The sequence below is a fragment of the Ambystoma mexicanum genome, chromosome 11 (assembly GCF_040938575.1).
Source record: "Ambystoma mexicanum isolate Mex_15411 chromosome 11, UKY_AmexF1_1, whole genome shotgun sequence".
NCBI lineage: Eukaryota > Metazoa > Chordata > Amphibia > Caudata > Ambystomatidae > Ambystoma > Ambystoma mexicanum.
In genome coordinates this window covers 1,365,887,080-1,365,909,143 of record NC_090934.1, presented here as the reverse complement: position 1 = coordinate 1,365,909,143, position 22,064 = coordinate 1,365,887,080, and the positions used below count along the sequence as shown (strand labels likewise).

Sequence of the window (22,064 nt, the reverse complement as noted above, 5' to 3'; positions counted from 1 at the left end):
AATTTTACAATCGTGGGGATGTACCCTGCAAGAGTTCTCGCAACTAGGATTGGACAGTTACTTTTCTCTCTCCTTCCAAATCGAGCTCATCTCAATGGACTGGTTAAAGTGTCTGTAGCAGACATATGGCAGCCCCATTTGCAATCCCTATTTGTCTTCCTGTCAAACTTTGGGCAAAAATGAGTTATGTAGCAAAACTTCATAATATTACTAGCAACTGCCATAAAATATATATTTTCCTTTTCAGTTATTCATGGACAATTAAATAAGATGGCAGCCAGGGCCGCACCATTTTACACAGGCATGTGGCAATTTTCTGTCGTTTTCACAGAAAGCATAACAGTTATAAACATGTAATTTCCTACCCATATTCCTATTTTTACGCTTCACCAATTCGCCAACTCTTACATTCGGTACATTTTCAGATCAGCCAAGAACCTAGTTTAACTGGCCATTACAGTTCCCTAAATCGTAGGTGCATGCATTTTATATGGCAAAAATTGCCTGGAAATTACCAAATAAATTGCACATAAATGAAGAAAATCCACCTTCTGGTTGCTGGAAAAAAGGCCTAAGTTATAATAGTCCTTTTAAATTAATTGTAAATGAGTATGTCAGCAAATGGGTGCTCTGCTTCATTCATCCATCTGTCTCTCTGGGCCAGCCTGTGACCAGAGTTTTTTTATGAGTCACTTTGAAGTAGGTTGTTTGCTCTTTGAAGTTGTAGCCCCAATTTTCACACATTCTGGTCATGCTCCAGCCAAGGGGAACTGTCCTGCTATCACTGCCATCAGAGCCAGTAAGTCTGGCAAACACTGGGGTTTCCACACCTTTAGCACATACATTATTGCAGTTGTAATTAGATGGGGGATGTAAGATCCAGACTTGCTTTGGGGGGTTTGTTTGTGAAGTGTGCCCATCCACCAGCCAAAAGGGTTTGCCTTGGGCCGACAGGAACCTTTTCATGGAAACAAAGTGGGTTTTCAAATGTCCTGGTGCTTTGTGTGTGAAACATATTATACATTACTTTTTGTCAACACGCACCGTGTCCTTTTTCCTGACTTTTTCCGTGTTAGCAGTGGTACATTTTTCACCTTTAAACTGCACATACACATGTCAAGCCGTTTTTGGGGTCAGTGTTTAAAACTCCTGTTTTTCAAGTGAAAGCGACCTTCAGTTTTCACTTGCAGCCACAAGCAAAGCTGTTTTTGTGTCAGTGCTGAACAAAACCGGCTTTTCATGTGAAAGGGACTTCGGTTTGGGGCTTTTGATGCACCCCACATGCCCCCCCTCCCTGTTCTTCCATGACTCTTTGATGGGGAAGAGCAGTGCAGAGTGGGGTTTCATTAGGCGCAATTTCCTTCATTAGGGAGTGGGCACTCCAGCCTCCCCTTCCATCTTTGGGTTAGAGGGTGTGGCACAGCACCCCTTTTCTTCCTTCATTACGGAGTGGGCACTCCAGCCTCCCCGTCCATCTTTGGGTTGGAGGGTGTGGCATGGCACCCCCTTTCCTCCTTCTTGTCCAGGTTCCCTGGGGTTCTCGCTGGACTCCCCTCTATTCTCCAGGCTGGAAATGAAGGAGGTTAGTTCTCTAATACACTAAAAAAGAGGTTCAGTAATTTTTACAAACATATTTCCCCAGAAGATTTACATAGAATGCACAACAACAACAGCTTCCAAGTATTAAAATAAATATTCACCATTTCACAAACACATTTTCTTTCTTTTCACCATGAGCACCAAATAAATTACTCCCTATTATATAAATATATTGGTCTTAGTTTCCATCTGATTTTTCTTCCTTCTTTTTCATTCTTCAGATGGTTCCTCTGCTCAACTTTCATTTGGCTCCTCAATCAGTCGTAAAGAATGTCTGGGGTGACAGCTTTTCAACTGATTGATGTGGACCAATTTTTCTTCTGTCTGTTCTCCTTTTCGGATGCAGATCTTGTATGCAACAGGTGATATTTTATCTACAATTTCAAAGGCACCATGCCAAGATGGGAGGAATATCCACTCCTTGACCTGATTCCTTTTCCCCTATATCATATTCTTTCTTGGTGGCCTTTAGGTCATAATAGGTCTTCATTCCTTCAGCCAACTTTTCTAAATTGCGCTGAGCATAAGCAAAAGCATACTGGAGGTGCTTCCTTAAATCTTCAATGTACTCATGCGTAGTGGATGTACTTATCAGTGTCGGCTCCTAAGTCCTATAAAGCAGATGCTGCATCAACACAATTTTTTGTCTGTTCATGAGCTCAAATGGAGACATCTTTGTTGCAGAAGAGGGTGTAGATCTAATAGCCAACAGGACAAGCGGTAATCGGATGTCCCAACTGGGTCCAGAGTCTGCCATGAACTTATTTAAGATACTCACAATTTTTTTGTTGTCTCTCTCTCCCTCCCCATCCCCGCTTGAGGCCAGGTGGTAGGGAATGGGAAGTTTTCTTTTTACCCCTAGAATTTCCCACATCTTTGCCATCACCTCACTGGTAAAATGGCTTCCTTGGTCTGGCTCAATCCTTTCTGAGAGGCCAAAACGAGAGAAGATGTGGTTGATCATTAGTGCAGCAGCTGTCTCTGACTTACAATTCGGGCTGAAAGACATTCTACCCACTTTGTGAACAAGCATGTCACAGTCAACATGTACTTGTTTCCTCTAGAGGAGTGAATCACTGGCCCAATGAAATCGACTTGCAAATATCACCAAGGCAGTGTAATTCCCCTTTTTTGTAGGGGAGCTATGTGTGTGAGTGAACTGGGTTGGAATTGAGCACACACCAGACACCCCTTTAGGTAAATGTTGAGGTTGTGGCCCATGTGTAGTCAGTAAGCAACCTTGCACAAGATTTCTAATGTTGTGTGAAACACCCTATGAATGTGCTACTCACCACCAAGCAGGCCGGGCATTGGTTAGAAGATCTGAGTCAAGCGCCCAGGACAAGGAGACAAACCACTCCAGATTTTCACTCGTCAGCCAAGGATGTATCCAGAATGCAGCCCCCTCAACCTGAGGGAATTCTTCTTTGCAATACACTCCTCTGATGTTTGTATGTATCGACAGACAGAGGTGTTGATTACATAAAAGAGCGGGGAACACACGCACCGTGACACCAATGCTGCAAAGGAAGGACAAGAACAGGTTTGCACAAATGGCGTGGAGTGGAATGTAACAATATCCTCAACGTGCCCTGAATACCTGTCACTGTGGTGTCTAAAGCTTAGGGAGCATGACTATGAGAAAAACCAGGAAGATACAATTAACCCAAGGAGACCCTATATGCTGCTTTCTATATAAGGAATTGATAGGCAAGTATCAATTTACCCATAGTAGATTGTAGTGTTTCCTGGAAGGTTCAATTATGCTTCAAACAACGGGCGGAGAAAATAACAAATGAGTAGGTTAGTACAGGGAGTCTCCCCAGGATGCACGAGAGACGCGCTAGGTCCGGGGTGGTGCACCGGGCAGCAAAGCGTTCATTGATGTATTTGGTGTAATCCAGAAATTCTTGTGGAAGTGTCTATTTCAGGTCTGAGTAGAAGAGTTTAGGAGGAATGATCAATTCAGGTAGGACGACTGTTGCTTGGTGAGTGGCCAGGGATGCGGAAACCCTGAGAATTATAACGGCGTTAGCTGTGACTGTTCGAGAGCGCAATCCACATTCATTCAACACATAAAGTGTATGCTTACCAGGCATGAGGGTTGCAAGTAGTGGAATACAAGCAGACCGTAGCATGTAGAGCAATACCAGCAGGTAGCGCAGGGTAACAGGATACAAGCGGACCGTGCTGATATGAAATCCGGATGCAAATAAGGATCTGAGAACAACGGGTGGAGCGAGACACAAAAATGTTAGGCAAAAGCAGTCAGTGGAGGAGTTCTGGTTTGTCAACGTTTGGTCTGATTCAAGCCGAGGGAACAGGCAAATTGGAGTCCGATAATGTAAAGCCGAGGTCAAAAACAGAGATTCAAAGATTCAAAGTTCAGAGTAAACGCGGTTCTGAGTAAATGCTACAATTAGAAGCAGCGCCGTATGCGGCGTGGGGCAGAGTCCATGGGTCCGTGTAGCGGGAGAGATCAGGTGATTGATCACATGACGGGAAGTCTGCGTCTGTCGTGTAGAGCTTGGAGCTTGCATGCGTCTCCAAGGCAACCTCCAACGTTGCCAACAGGAGCAGCCAGACATTGGAGTGAGAAAAGACGCTTGCCAGTACAAGGGGCACAAAAGGTGCTAGGTGTAACAGACAGACAGTGGCTGCGTTATGGGCATGGTTCAACATCAGGCTTCGGAATAAGGTAGGTACCCCCCACTGGTCACAGCCAGATAGGACTCTCCTTACCAACAAACCGTCTTGGATCCGGAACATCTTGAACAACTTCCTCAACACTCGGGGATCCTCTTTACCGGTATAATCTGACTCTGTTAGAGGAAAGCTTATGGGGTCTTCAATGTGTCGATAACTTTTCCCAATGATCGGGTCCTCTTTCTGTGCAGTGATCAAATCTGCATCTGGGGTATCTTTACTCCACTGGGCAGTCCAGAGGTGTCTATTCGCATGTGTTTGTGACTTGGTGATGGCAGCAATTTGGATTTCCAGTGCAGGGATTATGTTTCTATGAAATCCCCTGCAGTGCTCCGTTTTAGCCAGCTGATCAGCCCGGTCATTCACAGTCTTATCTGGCCCCTCTATTTTGGAATGACCCCATATCTTCTTCCAATAGATGGTCATCTCATTGGAGGTCACTAGATCATCAATTGACTGGATCAGTTTGGCATACATTCGAGGTTTGTTGTTGGCACAAAGCATGCCTCAATTCTTCCAGTTAATCAGGTGCTCGACGAACCCATTCCTGATATAATCAGAGTCAGTGATTATGACCAGTTCATTGAGTTGGCGATGCATTGCAGTGAGGATGGCTTGATTAACGGCCATCAACACTGCGACCTGATTACTTTGTGTTTTCTTCCTATTTTATAACCAGCAGAGGGTTCCAGGGTTTCATTCACCCAGGCATTCCCAATGCCAGCCACCAGTTCTTTTTCCCTGTTGTTATCAACATGGTAGGAGCACCCATTCACATAAACTGTGGGTATCCCCTGACATGTGTCTTCTTCATAGACCTTGTGTGGTGAAATTAAGTACACCTCCATGTTGTTGTTGGTCATTAGTCTTTTGTCCTCAAGACAGTTTTCTTGAGCACAATCACGCAAGTCCACCAACATTTGCGCTAGGGGACTCTTCTTGTTTTGGCCATATCTCACTTCCACATGAAAGTCTTGCATGGATAGAATCCAGGAAGTAATTCTGGAATTACTAACGTTCCCCTTCTGGATTCTGTCACTTTGTAGATATTGCAAGGGTTGGTGAGGAGTCTCGACAATTATGTGCTCCCCTGTATGAATTGGCGGTAATTTTTCAACGCCCACACCATTGCCAGGAGTTCCTTCTTGCAGTGATTGGATTTTTCCTCCACAAAGGACAACGTCTTGCACGCTTACAAGCTGACTTTGTTGACCTTGTTGTGCTTTTGAAACAACACTGCTGTTAGGCAAGAATATGAGAACCCTGTATCCAAGAAGAACTCCTTCTTCTTTATGGGGAAAGTCAAACAAGGAGCCTGGGAAAGGCTTCTTTTCAGTTGTTTAACTGCCTCTGATTGTTACGGACCCCACTCCACTTGACTCCGGCCTTTAATATATGGACCATGGGTCGAGTGACCTCTGCATAGTCTTCAATGAAATTCCGACTATAGTTAGTGAGTCCAAGACGGCTTCTTAATTCTTGCAGGGTATTAGGGTCTTTTAATTTCAATAAGCCTTGCACCTTCTTCGTCTGGGGATTAAGACCGTCAGGGTTGATCTCATGCCCTAAGAAGTTCACTTGGTCCTTACACCACTGTGCATCCTGAAAGGACAGTTTTGCTCTGGCTTTCTGCAACTGGGTTAGAACATAGCAGATTTCTGCTGTATGATCCGCCACAGTTGAGCTCTTGATCAAAACATCATCCACATAGGCCAGGTTTCCCCTTTTGCCCAAATTGGGAATGGCCTTATGTAGAAAGATGTTGAACTCATTGCCGTAGTTTATGTATCCAAAGGGGGCATGGGTCCAAGTGTACTGCTGACCCCTGAAGGTAAAGGCAATCTTGTACTGGTGTTCCCTACTCACGGGTACTGTCCAGTCACCATTGGTCAGGTCAATGGCGGTGTACACCTTTGACCCTTGGATCTGGGCCGGTCCCTGATCGATGTAGGGAAGGGGCCATCTTGGCATGTGGACCCGTTTGTTTTACTCCCTCAGGTCTGCACATAGTGTCCATTTGCCGTTTGGTTTAAGTATCCCAGTACCGGGTTGTTGCAGGTACTGTGGATCGGACGAATTATCCCACAGGATTCTAAATTCTTAATAATGTCTCTGAGTGACTCCATGGATGCCCGAGGTGACGGTATTGTCTCACAAATACTGGAGCCATCTCGGGGCCCGTGAGAATGGTGGTTGAATGGATGTGCGTCCACAGTCGTTGAGTCCACTGAAAAGATAACCTGGAATTCCAGGAAGACCTGTTCCAGCTTTTGTCTTTGCTCCTCGGTCTCACAGGCATCAGCAAGATTGATCCTTTCCTTCACCATCTGCTTGAAACCTGGAAAGACCTTGGGCTTGGCAATTCCAGCGATATTCTCCAGTTGGGTGGAGAAATATCTTTTGATGGTGTAGACCTGGACAGGGGATTGAAGGTAGTGGCCCTTGACTCTGAACACTACCTCCTCCCTCCTAATGTCACAGGTCACCTGTTCCACACCGTAGGGACAGGAAGAGTACACCAGAAAATTCCCCCATGCCTAGTAAAAATATTTTCTTGAGGAATACCTTTGCTGAGGTCGGAACAGTCATTTGGGATTGGTCCCATGATTTCATTACCGAAATCAATAGAATAATGTTGGGCATCAACCACCATTCCAATCAAGGGGTCTGCGCCCAAAGTGATACTTCGAGGGTCGCTCTTATACACCAATATTCAAATGGTGTCATGTTCTAGGTCTACTAGAGGTGTCAGATTTAAATACAAACCCTGTTGTTGGAGATGGGAATTTAGATTTATATAGGCGTCCTGATGTTTGAGGTTCTGTCTTCGCTTAATTTTGAGGGGGAGAGTGAATTGTTGCACCTGCTCTGGGATGGCAACCTCTTCTCGTACTTGAACTTCAATCGCATAAGGCAGTGATTTAGCCGACTGTAATGCTTTTTCAGTGTTGTCAAAGCCCATGGGGTTACCCCCAGTCGGGACCAGGCTTTATTATTAATTAGGGCCAAATGATTGTGAATCGGTTGAGAATGGGCCATCTCTCATGACCAAACAATTACGCTCTATCTTTTTGTTGCCAATGGAAATTTTTAGCATACTCCTGCTAGGCAGGCGATGTTTGGAATTTGGGTTTTTTCCAACCTACTTCCCATTTGTCAATCAATTTAAATGTGGGAATGGTCTGATCTTTTGGGAGTTTCCTGAATACTTCTTCTCTGATGAAGCTCCTTCCATTATTGAAGTATAATCTGTCGGGCACCGGCTCCTCCCCCTCATTTAACTGAATGGGGAAAAACAACTGTTCGCCCTTTTTCTGAATGTCCATCAGACTTTGAGCGGGTTCTTCCTTGTTTGGTTTCACGGGGCTCAATGTTTCTTCTGATTTTGGACTGATGTAACATTTTATGGTGTTCCCTTCCAGTGTGGATTGCCACTTAAAACAGGGAGGAAGGTTGATTTTCAAGAATGGAGAAGGGTTCCCTTCACCAATTTGTTCTCCTACACAAATGACAGTGATGTCTGGGACTTGGTTATTCTTGAAATGGATCTGTACATTCTCTGAGCGATGATCAATTACATGACAGGTACCATTCAGGCTTACATAATTGGTAATCTTTTTTTATTTTATAGGGTGGTTAGTCTGAGTCCAGAGGACCTTGTTTAAACAGTCGATCAGAGGTGAACATCCTCAGGAGATAGTTCTCCAGTAAACAAGGTGTGCTCTGGAGTCAGAACTATCACGTATGTTTCAGCAAATGCCCTCAAATTTTTATTTCCAGATCTGCAGTCCCTTTGACGGAAATATCATTCCCATTGAAATGTTGGAGTTGTCTGGGAAGTGGTGCAAGTGGAATTTGGTGGCCCTCCCCCATCCTGAGTTTAGGTGGTCAAAGGCCTTTTTGTACAGGATGGTGGCTTGGCCTCCAGTATCCACCACAGCTGATCATTCACACTGACTCTGCACCTTGCCCAGTGCATAAAATCGGTCTTCTTTTTACTCTAGGGTGCAAAGGAAGAGTGCGTTATTTGACAGCCCAGTGGTCATTTTGTTAAAATGTAACTCTGAGACTGTGTGATATTGGGCAGTTTTCTGTGTCGGAGTTCGGGAATCTGTCAAAAAAAATGTGCAATTCGCAATGGGAGTTGTTAGGGAATCCTCCTTTTCCCCGGCTCCTTGGCTGTCCACCTTTACCTGCTGACAGTTCTCAGAACCCACTTGAAGAAAGGACACCCCCTCCATTTATATTCTGTCTGGCTCACATGTTTGGGGTGGAATAGTTTCTGATTCTGAGTCAGTCTCCATACTTTTGGGACCCATTTTTCTTTGGGAGGCATCCCCCCATTTTTGAAAGAGAAGGAATGCTTACCTCAATCCTCCAGGGATTCTTCTTTTTCAAAGGTGATAATCTGGAGTTCCTCCACAAAGTGGGCTCTTCTTTGGCCTCTGCTACTTACTCTTTGCTCTTTGGGTTCTAACATTCCGGGGGTAGAAGAGACTCTTTCAGGCTGAGAGGTTTTTAGGCGTTCTGTTTGGGTGAGAAAGGAAGCTTCCTCTATGGCTTGACATCTCCCCTCCACCCGGGCCCCCTCCTCAGTAACCTGTGGTTTATCTTAGATTTTCCTCCCGTCATTTTCCCCCTGGGGCATCAGACCTGGTTGTTGGGGAATTCTAGGAAGCAGGGTTAGGTTGAGAATTGGACTGAGCCCTCAGCATGCGTCCCAGATCATCGGTCAGTTGCTGAACATGTTGCTCCAGTTGCAAGACCTTGTCTGGGTGGTAGGGATATTAATAATACAATAGTGGTAGACATATGGGGTATGGGCAGAGCAGATGAATCTGCCACCTGATGCCTATCATTAAATTCTATATCTGCTTTCATATAATGAGTGGCTTTCCCAAATTCATGATCACGAACCTCTGATAAGCAGTTGTCCACTAGATTAGTCATGTTACATGTATAGTGCTTCATTAATTGAAAGCCAGTTTCTTTGCACAAACGGAATGCAACAGTTTCAACTAGGACACAATGTGATGCGATGACTCGCCCAAGATCATAACTTCTGTCAGTCAGAAGTGACAGAATCATTACTGGAAAGAATAGGGTGGCTTGTGGTCCTAGGTAAAGCCCTCTCCTTTATCACAAAGCATGGGCATGGTTCACTCTGCTCTGCCTCTGTACACACACACACACACAGCCTCATGTCAGTTTTAGGCTTAAAATAAAGGAAGACTCAATCTTTTAAAATCAGATGTTTGATAGAAATACCAGTCATAGGAGTCCTGGGTTGGTTGAGTGACACTACAATGTATTTAGTCAATAGGAGCCCTGGGTTGGTTGGGTGACACTACAATTTATTTAGTCATGACCTCGATTGGGTCAGTGACCTCGGTTCCATCATTAATACGTTGACAAAAACATAGAACTATAAAATGTGCTTTATAATACATATGCCTCCGAAAAAAGAAAGTGTTAGTTGGTGTTTCAGCTGCGTTTTGTACAATACAAAACAACATGGCGTGCACACTCCGTGTGCATGTATGTCTCTGGGGGAGCACGGATCATTCAGTTAAACACCATGTGGCAGTTGCGGCAATTGGCAGTTTCCTTAATGTGTGTGAGCCTGAGGCGAAGTGAACGGTTCCAAGGGGCTGATTAGTGCCAAGTAATCGGCTTAGGTCAGTGGCCGCAGGCGCTGAGCCGTCGTGCATCCCCGCCTGCGTGCACCGGGGGCCCTTCGCATCCCAGCAGAGCTGGAAGAATCGCAGCCATCACTATGCATTTGTGCCCGGTCCCTGCACAGGATGAGTGCACTGCCCACCGAGGTTAATGCAGAGGTGGCGTTCTGCGCCTGGGATTCAGGCGCTGCCATGTTCGGCAGGACCGCCACCGCCTGGTTTTATAACCTGGCTAGGCCAGCTAGGAAGGAAAATGGTGACAGGAAGAGGGGGGCTTCTGTCGTGCTCAATAACCACCGGGAGAAGATGCTAGGGGAGCTGGACGTCCACCGGGTGCTGTCCCACTTGGTGTATGAGAACGTCTTTTCCCTGCAGGAATACGAGGAGATTGTGGCGCAGGACTCTTGCAGGAAGAGAGCCGAGTGCCTTCTGGACAAGCTGGCGCTGAAAGGGCCCCATGCCTTTTGTGCTTTTTGCTCCGTTGTCGAGGAAATCTCGCCCCATTTGCTCTCGGGCTTCCTGCTTGACTGCCAAGGTGAGGCCTGAGATGCCACTGTGTGATCTTATGATGTCATTTCAATGTGTCTTCAGTGTCTTGTTAATTAAGCGTAATGAAAGAGAACGTGTTTCAAGGCAGCGTTCAAGATCTGATTAAGATTTCTCATGAAATCTACAGCAGCTACATTCACATGCCAGATCAATCTCGATGTGCCCCTTTCCCCACACACTATTTTTTAAACAATGGGAGGAAAGGGTGTATTTTACAGTATACCTTTCAGAGAAATTAAGCAACAATCCGTGCAATGAGTTTGTTCTGTAGATGACACAGAATAATCCAATAGATGAGAGTCACCAATAAAATACTGGATTATTTCGCAAAACACATTTTCATGCAGGCTGTGCCCAAATCAGTGCACGAGGACTGTTTTATCAGCATATGTCTGTCTTGCCACTGTAAAGCGCATTTTCAGGATTCTTGTGCCCAAAGAAGCTCATGATGCCTGTCTCAACAATGTGTGCAGTTCTGCTCATTCCAGTATTGTTTGTGCCCAAATAAAATCACGGGGCTTGTTCGAACAAGATATGCCAGCACAGCCACTGTAAAATGGTTTTCTGCCCTTTCCTCGCAGCTTTTTTTACAGTTGGCATTTTTGCTGTGGTGTTTTCACTGCATCCGTTTTTTGCTGCATTTTCCTTTATTTGAGGCGGGATTACCCCCAAACCATCTATAACGCACCCTGCCACCCACTCCCATCAACCCCTACCCCAAACGCACAACACAAATATATTTTTTAACTCATCGAAAATGGCCGTGCTGAAAACACCAGAACAAAAATGCCAACGGCAAAAATATCACGAGGAAAATATGGTAAGTGCTGTAAAACGCATTGCTATGCTGCTTGGCCTTACATAAGATAAAAAGGGGTTTCTCAACAATATATGGCAGCATTTCCGCTGTAAAACATATTTCCATGTTGCATGCACTCAAAGAAAACCATGAGCCCATTGTCAAAATAAAATGCCTGCTTTCACTATTCACTATCATGCACATTTCCTTGCTCCTTGATGTTCCAGTTCTATCCCATGTCGCTCTCCTTGCTCAGTTCTGTTCCATGTGCCATGTGGTGGCCATGCCCTATGTTTTGCCCTCTTGTGACTCACAGTGACCCACTTCTGCCCCATGTGGCTCTGACTGCCCTCAAACTTGCTCCATTACCTCTGCATCTCCCCCTCACCTCACCCACGCACACAACCACTTCTATTTTGGATGTATCTTTTCTCCGCACTGTTCCTCGGGCTTGCTTGGCTTCTCTTACACAGTGCCTCTCTGCACGCAAACAGGAAGCAGGCAGGGAAGCTGATTATTGAGAACTTAATTCCCGGTGTCCCACCACTGTGCAGCCACAGAGTGCTGTGAGAATGCCATTGTCATCTCATCATGTGGTCCGGGCCTCCCTGGCACCCACTAGCCCATTCAGGGACCAAGGCCCTGCATACCTCCATGCCAAACGGTGGGCCCTCCCAAAGAGGCATCTGCAGGGTCCTCCTGCCCATGAACATCCAAGATGGTGCTGCCGTGTGGATCCCTCCCCTAGGGGAGCTTATATACTGGAAGCGCTCTGCGTGATTTGTGGAAGGGGACCTTCTTAACCAGAGGACACGGTCCAACGCCCATTATGGACATAGACAGGGTGTGTCATTATCCTGTCACGGTGATGTATATGTAAGAATAGTACTCGTCTTATCGTATGAATCAAAGGTTTGACCCTGCCCCCCTCCTCATTCCTCTCTTTTCCTTCTTGGTCAGGGTTTGCTGGGCACCTGGTATTTTGTGTCCTTTTTGTATTGATCGGGTTCTTCAGAGAGTTACTTTGGAAGCAGTGCCATCCACTTGCCATGAGGCCCTGCATTCATATGTTATCTGTTTGTTAGATATATGCAAGTTAATACAAAATCTTAAATACAACATGGACAGCTTGAAAATATAATTCATCCAACTGTTAAAACAGACAGTAAGACATCCATTCATATAACTTAGCACACAATGTACAAAATTGATCACAATTACAAAGCAGTAATACCACCCAGGAGTTTAATTTTCATAACACTTACAATTATCTTTTGTGGCATATTGTAGTTAATAAAATAAGTTTAAACCAGAAGAACGTAATTGTTCTTTATCATTAAATCTTTGGGAAGACATCCCTCTGGATGGTTCTCCGCCTCAGGCCACGCAGAGTCGGAGAAGGAGGTTTGCATTTTTTTGTCTGACCCACTTCTATTTTAAATGATAAAAGTGAAAAAGTTCCAGAACTAAAAACCGATGGGCAGGGGTGTCGCTAGGTCTGGAAAAGATCCGGGGCTATGCAAATTATGGGACTGTCGGGACAGGGGGCTAGCTAGCCTCTTTGGTTGTTACACCCAAACTTCTATCCGCGGCTACAACCAAAAGACCTGGTGCCTCCTAGCAACGCCTCTGCCGATGGGTGATCCTTGCGCTGGTACATTTGTTTCAGGAGATCCACGCTACGGAGCATGATCTGGGATCAAAAATGACTTCACTTTAGGGAGATAATATCAAAGAGCTTCTGTTGTCCCTTCAATGTCAAGCCATTCCAAGTCCCCTACCGAATGCTTGTTTCCATTGCACCCCATTCTTTTTATAGAGAATTATCTATCCTTTGTTCTCTTATGCCAGCCTTTCTTATGTGCTGTTGAATAAACCCTGCATGCACTACAACTAAAGTGTAACAAGTCCCCTTAGCCATAGTGTATAGCATCTGATACCACCAGTGGCATTTTCGGGAGACTTCGCTGATCGACACGCAAGAGGTTATGAAATGGGGTAAAGAAGAATTGTGGGGAAAGAGGATGCAGATGAACCATGACAGAGAGGTGCTCGGGGTGTTAAACCAGTTTGGCCTAAATCAACTTAGGATCCTGCGTAGACTCTGTGCTCCTAAGAGGCAACCAAAGAGTTAACCATGTGTGAAGCTACTTCACTCATGCTCAGCCCTCATCAGTAGATGCAGCCCATCTGAGTAGACCACTATTTCAAAATCAAGCTCCATGCCCACGCCCTGCACCTCACAACGTCATTCATTATCGGCGGTTACCATGTTTTGATCGTGCCTATTGTCACTGTGGTGTTTTTGCAACGGCCGTTTTTGGTCATTTGAAAAAAAAAAGATATATATGTATTGTGTGTTTGGGTAGGAGATTTGGGGGTGGGGCGTGGCAGGGTGAGGTGGTGGGGGTGGGTTGGATGGAGGATTGAGGAAAGCCCCATTAAAAAAGAAAAACGGCAGCGGTGAAAACACCACGGTTGAAATAGCTGCTGTGAAAATAGCCGCAATAAAAATACGTGCAACCATCATTGGTGTGTTGCTGGCTGCTGTGATCCCAGCAAAAGGCCCCAACCACCCATTTTCGTATCCTTGACTTGTTCCTGTGGAGTTTTACAACCAAGCCCTCATTTCGTCCGTCAGGTTCTTTCTCCTCATCACCACAATTCCTCTACCAGTGTTGGCCACCCAGCAAACCTTTTTGAGACTGGGGGGTCACCAGGTAGCCGTGGTGATGGAAAAGAGAACATGGAGCTCTCTGAGGAAGAAGAACAATAGGTCACATGGTTTGTTTTTAAACCCACTCATTAGGTCCCGGCATGCAGGTGGGACCTCACTCCGCAAGGTCCGAGTAGCAGGGACGAAAGGCAAGCACCTGACAGCTGCGGTGATGGAGGAGAGCACAGAGGTGTCTAAGGAAAACGGTCTTTGAAGGTCATGTGATAGATCACATGACCTCCTCCTCAGGTCTAGGTAGGTGGGTTGGTCCTCACTCTGGGTGGTACCAGCAGCATCAACACAAGACAAGTCCACAGGCAGCAATGGTAGCAGTATCTAGACTGAAGCATGGATCGGACTTTAGAAGTCGAAAATGTAAAAAGGAAACATTTGCATCTGATCATCTCACTAGTCAACTGTCTTGGAGTAGTCACAGATGTCTTGAGGAGTAGCTTTACTTTAAGTTCTCTAACAAGGATCACATGGTTTCAGGTTGACTGCTTGATCTCGTTGTTCACCCACAGTGTTATTTTCCGACTAAAGGATTTTCTTAAGGCTCTAGGGTGGAGGCCGGGCATTGTCACTGGTCTACACCAACATCTATTGTTTAGCTTCCTTTGTGGTTCCAGAAACAAAGTAACAATGTTTCGAGTGGTTTGTGTCCTCCAACGTATTCCTCATCTTAGATGTAGTCCATCCAGCTTTGCTGGTCTTTGGAAATTTTTTCAGCAGAGGGTGCCGTGCGTCGATGTCGTCGAGTCGATGGTCCCTCGAAGGCCTCCGTCAAGGGTGACGTCATCGGGTGTATAAGTAGCACGCGTGGCGCCAGTTGGCCTCAGTTCCGTTTTTCCACAGTATACGTTGCTTCGGAGATTCGGCGCACCTCGAGCTCTGTGAAGAAATAGTAAATAATCGAATATGTCCTCGTCATCGACACAGACCACGACCCCGAGAACGGGTTTCAAAAAGTGCAAGTCGTGCGGTTCAAAAATGTCGATCACAGACCCGCACCGAGAGTGTTTGTGGTGCCTCGGAGAAGGACACGACATGGAGGCCTGTACGAAGTGTCAGGCGATGACGGGGAAGGTCCTGTGAGAAAGGAGGGGAAAGCTACAGCTAGGTGGCAAACCTGACCATAAAGCCTCTAGCGTCGAGTTGAGGTCCGGTGAGAAGAAATCTCCTCGACGCGAAAGGCATCGGTCCAGGTCCCGAAGCGATTCCCATCGCTCGTTGTCTTCGACGAAAAAAATCGAAGAAACGACGCCACAGGTCCCCCTCCACCTCGTCCTCAGACAAGTCCCCAAAAAGAATGAAATGCCCCACGAAACAGTCGTCCTCCGAAGAGTGGGAAGCATTCAGGGTCAAAATGATGGAGGTGTTTGAGAAAGCAAAGCCTCGATCCGCGCCTTCTTCGGAAGCCGGCCGGGAGCATCATCGCTCCGACACTCGCGCGCCCTCGAGCCCGGGTGATCGAAAAAGGAAGGATAGAGAACCTTCCAGGACACCGAGCGAAAAAGGACCGCTCGAGTCGAGTTGACCGCTCGAGGTCACCAAAGCTGTCCGAGACCCAACGCACCTCGAAGGGCAAATCTTCGAAGAGTTCCTCGACGCCCTCGAAGCAGGCTCCGTCGACGACCACTATTTCGTCAACGTCATTGACGCCTTTGTCGACGTCGACCCCAAAGCCCTCAGCGCGATAGGCTCCAGCTAAGCCAGGCCTGCCAGAAAAAGGGAAAGACAGGGTTACAAGACCTGTAATATAATACACCTCTTCCTCCTCCTCTCCCAGAGAAGGTTTTCAAGTCTCTCCCTAGGAAGGAGTTTTTGAAGTCCCTGACCTCAATTTATGAGGAACAGGACAGATCTGATGAGGAGAATGTACCTTTTGGGCTAGAATATGGCACCCCAAATGTCCCAGAATGCCTGATTTCAGAAGAAAGCAGAATGCGGGACTTGGTGGAATCATTACACAATGCAAGTGGCATTGACACATCTTCTGAAAATGACTTTGGCAGACCAGAACCAGCAGAGCATGCCAGCCCATCATACCGTCAGTTAATGACGTAGGTAGTAGATTACTTAGGATGGGCTAGACCATCAGCCCAATTCATCCAGGATGATTTGACAGATATATTGGACCATGGTCCCACCGAAGACCCAGTACTACCCTTTCATGTAGCCCTGCAAAATAGAGTGGCCAAAAATTGGGAAACTCCGGATTCTATTCCTCCGGTAAATAAATCCCTCACCTCAAAATACTGCCCTGCCAGTAGCGACCCCGGCTATCTGTCCAAACATCCCACTCCTGAGAGTCTGGTCATACAGGCAGCCACAGCTTCTAACAAACTTGCGTACCCTTCTATCACTCCAGACAGGGACGATAAGCATGTGGATCGCTGGGCACGGAAGGTATTTTCAGCTGGGAGTATGGCTTTAAAATCTGCCAACTCCACATGTGCCTTGGCAAAGTTTTCGTACACTCTGTGGGAGTGCATCGCAATGGCGCCGGAGCACATACTAGAAGGGGACGAAAGGGAAGGGTTCCTAGCCATCGTTAGAGATGGAAAGGAAGCCATGCAGGAATCCCTTCAATCTGGATTGGACACTGCGGATAGTGTAAGCCACTAGCACGGTAATGTGCAGATTTGCGTGGTTCCGGAAGTCGGGTTTTGCACGGGACGGACAGAACCGCCTTCTGAACATGCCTTTTAACGGGTCTCACCTTTTTGGCAGCAAGGCTGACGAGAGCCTTGAGAGGTTACAGACTTCCAAAGCAGCTGCCAAATCTTTAGGGGCTGCTATTAGGCAACCTCAGCCTTTTCGTGTGCCAGGACAATCGTGGAGGGGATGATCCTATCGTTACTACTCCTCATAGGGAAAGGCGAGAGGAATGGCCAGTCAAAGGGGCCAGAGAAAGGCAACTCGTGGTGGACGAGCAAAACGTGCAAAGCCAGCTACAGCTACAGCCTCTCTGCCATCAGTGGCTGCAGCAACCGCCACAAAACCACTTTGAGGACTTGCATCACAAGACACCTGTTGGAGGCAGGCTGTCACAGCATCTGCAAGAATGGCGAGCCATTACTTCAGATGTTTGGGCTCTAGAAATAATAGCCCAAGGTTACTGCCTTCCTTTTCTAACGCAACATCAAAGCAATCCACCAGGGAGACACCCTTTGAAGTTTTCAGACCCGCTCCTACAGCAGGAAGTTCTAATCCTGCTGGAGAAAGGTGCTATAGAACCAGTACCTGCAGCGGAGAAGAACAAGGGGTGGTACTCCCCGTATGTTTTGATCCCCAAAAAGGACAGAGGATTGAGACCCATCTTGGATTTAAGAAACTTGAACAAGTTCCTCAGGAAGGACAAGTTCAAGATGGTTACCCTTTCTCAGATCCTTCAGGTCCTTCAACTTCAGGACTGGTTGGTGTCATTGGCCCTCCAGGATGCTTATTTTCATGTGCCGATTCATCTCAAGCACAGAAAATATCTGAGGTTCGTAGTTGGCGACTCACACTATCAGTTTCAAGTCCTGCCATTCGGATTGACCTCCAGACCTTAGGGTCTTCACCAAGTTAATGGTAGTGGTGGCAGCGCACCTCAGGAGAGGGGGGATTCACGTCTATCCCTACCTGGATGATTGGTTGATCAGGACACGTTCTGCCGAACAAGCACTGGATCATCTGAAAGTCACTTGCCACTTCCTCCACAAACTGGGCTTCTCCCTAAATTTCAAGAAGTCTCAAATGACACCTTCCCAACAGCTCCAGTACATAGGAGCTGTATTAGACATATCCTTGGGAAAGAGCTCGCCTCCCAAGTCGAGGGCTCAAGACATTCTTCAGATGGTTTCCAAATTCCAAAATGCCCAAAATCTCCAGGCCTATGACTTCTTAAGGTTGCTCGGCCTCATGGCATCCTGTATCTTCCTGGTGCCAGAGGCACGTTTGAGGATGAGATCCCTTCAATGGGCTCTAAAGACTCAGTGGTCCCAGTTCTCAGGTCAAATGACGGATCTTCTCCAGATTCGGAACAAGGTTCGACAAGGTCTTCTATGGTGGACTTGTACAGAGAACATCCTAAAAGGAGAACTTTTTTGGCAACCATGGCCAGAGATCACAGTAGTGACGGACACCTCAATCATGGGGTGGGGGGCTCATGCCAATGATCTGAGAATCAGCGGTCGTTGGTCTCCATCGGAGTCCAAACTACACATCAACCTTTTAGAGCTGAGAGCAATCAGACTAGCGCTGAAAGCTTTCCTGCCATCTGTCAGGGGAAAAAATATCCTGATAATGACAGGCAACACAGTGGCCATGCATTATCTAAACAAAAGAGGAGGTGTAGGGGCACTACCTATGTGCAGAGAGGCAATGCAGCTCTGGTATTGGGCAATTCAGGAAGGAATCTCTTTAACGGCAGTCCATCTAGCCGGGAGGAGAATATGACGGCAGATGCTCTGAGCAGGCACAGCACGGTGTCCCATGAATGAGAACTGGCTCAGGAAGTAATTCAAGAGATCTTCACCCTTTGGGGAAACCCTCAAGTAGACCTATTTGCGACCGGAATCAACCGGAAGTGCGAAAGGTATTGCTCAAGGGAATTTCCCCCGAGAGGAGCCCTGGAAGACGTGTTCGTGGTGGAGTGGAATTTCCCACTATTGTACGCGTTCCCTTCGATTCCCGTCATTCCTCAGGTCATCAGGAGACTGAGACAGTTCGGAACCACATGATCCTAATTGCCCCGGATTGGGCCAGGAGAACGTGGTACTCGGACCTTCTAGACATGTCCATCTGTCCCCCAGTACGTCTCCCTCAGAGAGAGGAGCTTCTCTCACAAATGGAGGGTCAGGTTCTCCATCCAGAGGTCAAAACTCTCAACCTTCATGCTTGGTATCTGAAAGACTGAGATACAAGGATTTTGACCTTCCAGATGATGTCATGGAGGTGCTGCTTTCGGCAAGAAGGCCAGCAACAAAATCTCTATACCGTTGCTGTTGGAGGAAGTTTTGCAACTGGTGCAGAGAAAAGAATGTCGATCCTTTTCTATGTTCTCTTCCAGAAGTACTGTCCTTCCTCTTGTCCCTAGCATAGCGGTCTAAATGTTGGAACCATTAAAGGTTATCTTGCAGCGCTTTCCATCTTCAAGCGCTCGTTGGAAGAATGCTCCTATTTTAAAATTCCTTTGGTAGTGCAATTCTTAAAGGGACTCACTAATGTGTTTCCTCCTTACCCATTCCAAGTGCCAATTTGGGATCTCAATCTGGTTCTAAAATTCGTAATGCGTGCTCCTTTTGAGCCTTTAAAAACTTGTCCATTAGGATTACTGACATGGAAAACTGCTTTCCTAGTTGCTTTAACATCTGCAAAAAGAGTGAGCGAATTGCAGGCACCGTCTTCTGGGCCACCCTATACTGTGTTCCATAAGGACAGAGTTGTATTGAGGGTTAAACCCTCATTTTTACCTAAAGTAGTATCTGATTTTCATTTAAGTCAGAAAATTGTTCTACCCGCATTCTATCCTCCACCTTATCCTACTAAGGAGGAGGAAAGATTACACAGGTTGGATCCAAAAAGAGCTTTAAGCTTTTACATCTCTAGGCTTTCCAAGCTTAGAGTGGACAACCAACTGTTTATCGGCTACACCGCAAGGAAATTGGGTCAATCAGTGACAAAACAGACAATATCACGCTGGATTGTGCTTTGCATTTCAGAATGCTACAGATTAGCACAAAAAGACCCACCAGAAGTGTTAAGGGCTCATTCCACCAGAGGCATCGCCTCTTCGACAGCCCTTCAAAGAGGTGTTCCAATAAGGTCTATTTGTGAAGCAGCAACTTGTTCTTCACTGCACACCTTTTCAAAATTCTATAGTCTGGATGCTTCCCAGACTAAGGAGCTGAATTTTGGTAAAGCAGTACTATAGTCAGCCATATAAGGGCACTGAAAAATCTAAACCCTCCTCCAGAGAAATTATCGATACTGCTTTGGGAGTCTATCTAAGATGAGGAATACGTTGGAGGACACAATCCACTCGAAGAACAAGTTACCAACTGGTAACGTTCTTTCGATTGGATGTTCCTCCAACGTATTCGTCATCGCCCTCCCAGCCTACCCCTCTGTAGATTTTTTCCGGGTTATTGGCAACTCAACTCTCGCAAGGCGGTTACCTGTCTGCCGGCACAATCTACACAGTACAAAATCAAAGGTGAAAAAGGAAAAACAGAACTGAGGCCAACGGGCGCCGCGCATGCTACTTATACACCCGATGACGTCACCCTCGATGGAGGCCTTCGAGGGACCATCGACTCGACGACATCGACGCACGGCGCCCTCTGCCGAAAAAATCTCCGAATAGCAGCAAAGCTGGATGGAATACCTCTAAGATGAGGAATACGTTGGAGGAACATCCAATCGAAAGAACGTTACCAGTTGGTAAGTAACTTGTTCATCACAAGGAATAAAAGAAATTCTTAGGCAGAAGCAGGATTCTAAATGTTCCTATTTGAAAAGGGCACTTAGAATGTTTTTACAGGGACAAATAATGCTCAACTCTGAAAACACACTAGCTTTAGTCATTCCTGAACTGCTAACTATTGGAGTTTCCCTCTGGTTATCAAGCTCTGCTATAAAGTGCCCTCCTCTGAGTGTTTGCCTCCTGTTCCCTTTCTTAGAAGTGTAGGGATTTGGAGCAATGATAAAACTTACAACACAGTTTCAGTTAACAATCAATTATTTCAATTCTCAAGATAAGGTCTCAGTTTGAAAGACCACCTATAGGTAAATGGTATCAAGGATGGGCTTGAAGTAAGGCGAGGAATTGTTAATGTCCCCAATTACAAGCAACAGGAACTGAGCCATGAGAAAAACCCACACTGAAAAACGGAAGACTCCAAACATATGACAAATATTACTGTTTATTGAAAGCTTTCGAAAACAGGGATCAAGTTATGGACAAAACGCAATTCTCCAATACTTTCTCGTCACTCTCAGGCTCGTCACGAACATTTAGACTGATGTGATGTGACAAAATGAATGATACATTGCAAAACCCTAAGGTAACATGTGATTGGTTAGTGAGGTAGATTACATATAGGATGTAAATGGGGTTAGTAACCCTATTGGTTGACTCCCTCCTAAATTTTGCAACTACAAATATGTCAGGTTAGTAAGCTGTCATTGGACCGTGCAACAAAGCGTAAGAGAGCGTGGGAGGTGAGCGAGAATTGGTTCAAGGGGGTCTTCTCAGCCATGGCACTTTTGAAAGTTACCAGCCCATGAGCAACTATTCAAGGTGGTGAGAATAGCCCCAGAGGTGCTGCATGTACCCAACAAGTTACCATCTCTCATCCTCTAGGCCTTGAGACAGAACATTAGGCATTGAACCTGATATTACTTTTGTATCATTTGCCTTTGGTTGGATGGGAACAGCTGTCCCCATCTGGATTGAATAAATACGCTTTGTTTTTCAGGTTCAAGTCACGAGTTTAGGGACCACAAACATAATTTTCCTACTTGCATTTATGAGGATTTTCAGCTTTTCCACTTGCAGGTGTCCTATCTCTTCTGCTAATCTGAAACGTTCTCTCCTGTGTCCTTGGCAAGGCTATGCACAATAGATGCACTGACAGCCTGGTCTGTGCCCCTATGAGAAATCTGCATTCCAGGTCTCTGCCTTCTCAAGCCCTTTCAGTGCCTTCCATTCATTTCAATGGGGCTGTGGCTTCCATCTTTATTTATATGGCTGCTCATGTTAGCTGCCTTAAGCGTCAGCAAGCAGTCCATATGTATTCTTGTGCAACATGCAGTTACTGCATAGCAAAGGTGTGTCTGTCCTCTATCCAAGTGAGTTATAAGCATGGTCTTCATGTCTAAAAGCAATTTAATCGAAGTGTGTGCGTAGCTTCATGCAGGAATGCATATGTGCTTCATGTCTAACACATCTATTTCATGGTCTTAGTCGTCACGTAATCAGCCTTCTGCGCAGTTACAGTCAGGCTACTTGCTCCATCGACTGCAAACA

General features: G+C 46.1%; 1 protein-coding gene across 6 annotated transcripts in view; it reads left to right on the top strand.

The window, feature by feature from the left end:
• The first annotated feature begins 10,094 nt into the window (after positions 1-10,094).
• The window catches only part of TJP1 (tight junction protein 1), a 2,827,266-nt gene continuing 2,815,296 nt past the window's right edge, over positions 10,095-22,064 (top strand). For all 6 annotated transcript variants that reach the window (XM_069624936.1, XM_069624933.1, XM_069624931.1 and 3 more), the window contains exon 1: positions 10,095-10,518. In XM_069624936.1, coding sequence (XP_069481037.1) covers positions 10,110-10,518 — 409 coding nt within the window. In that variant the 5' untranslated portion in view covers positions 10,095-10,109. The remainder of the gene's footprint in view (positions 10,519-22,064) is intronic.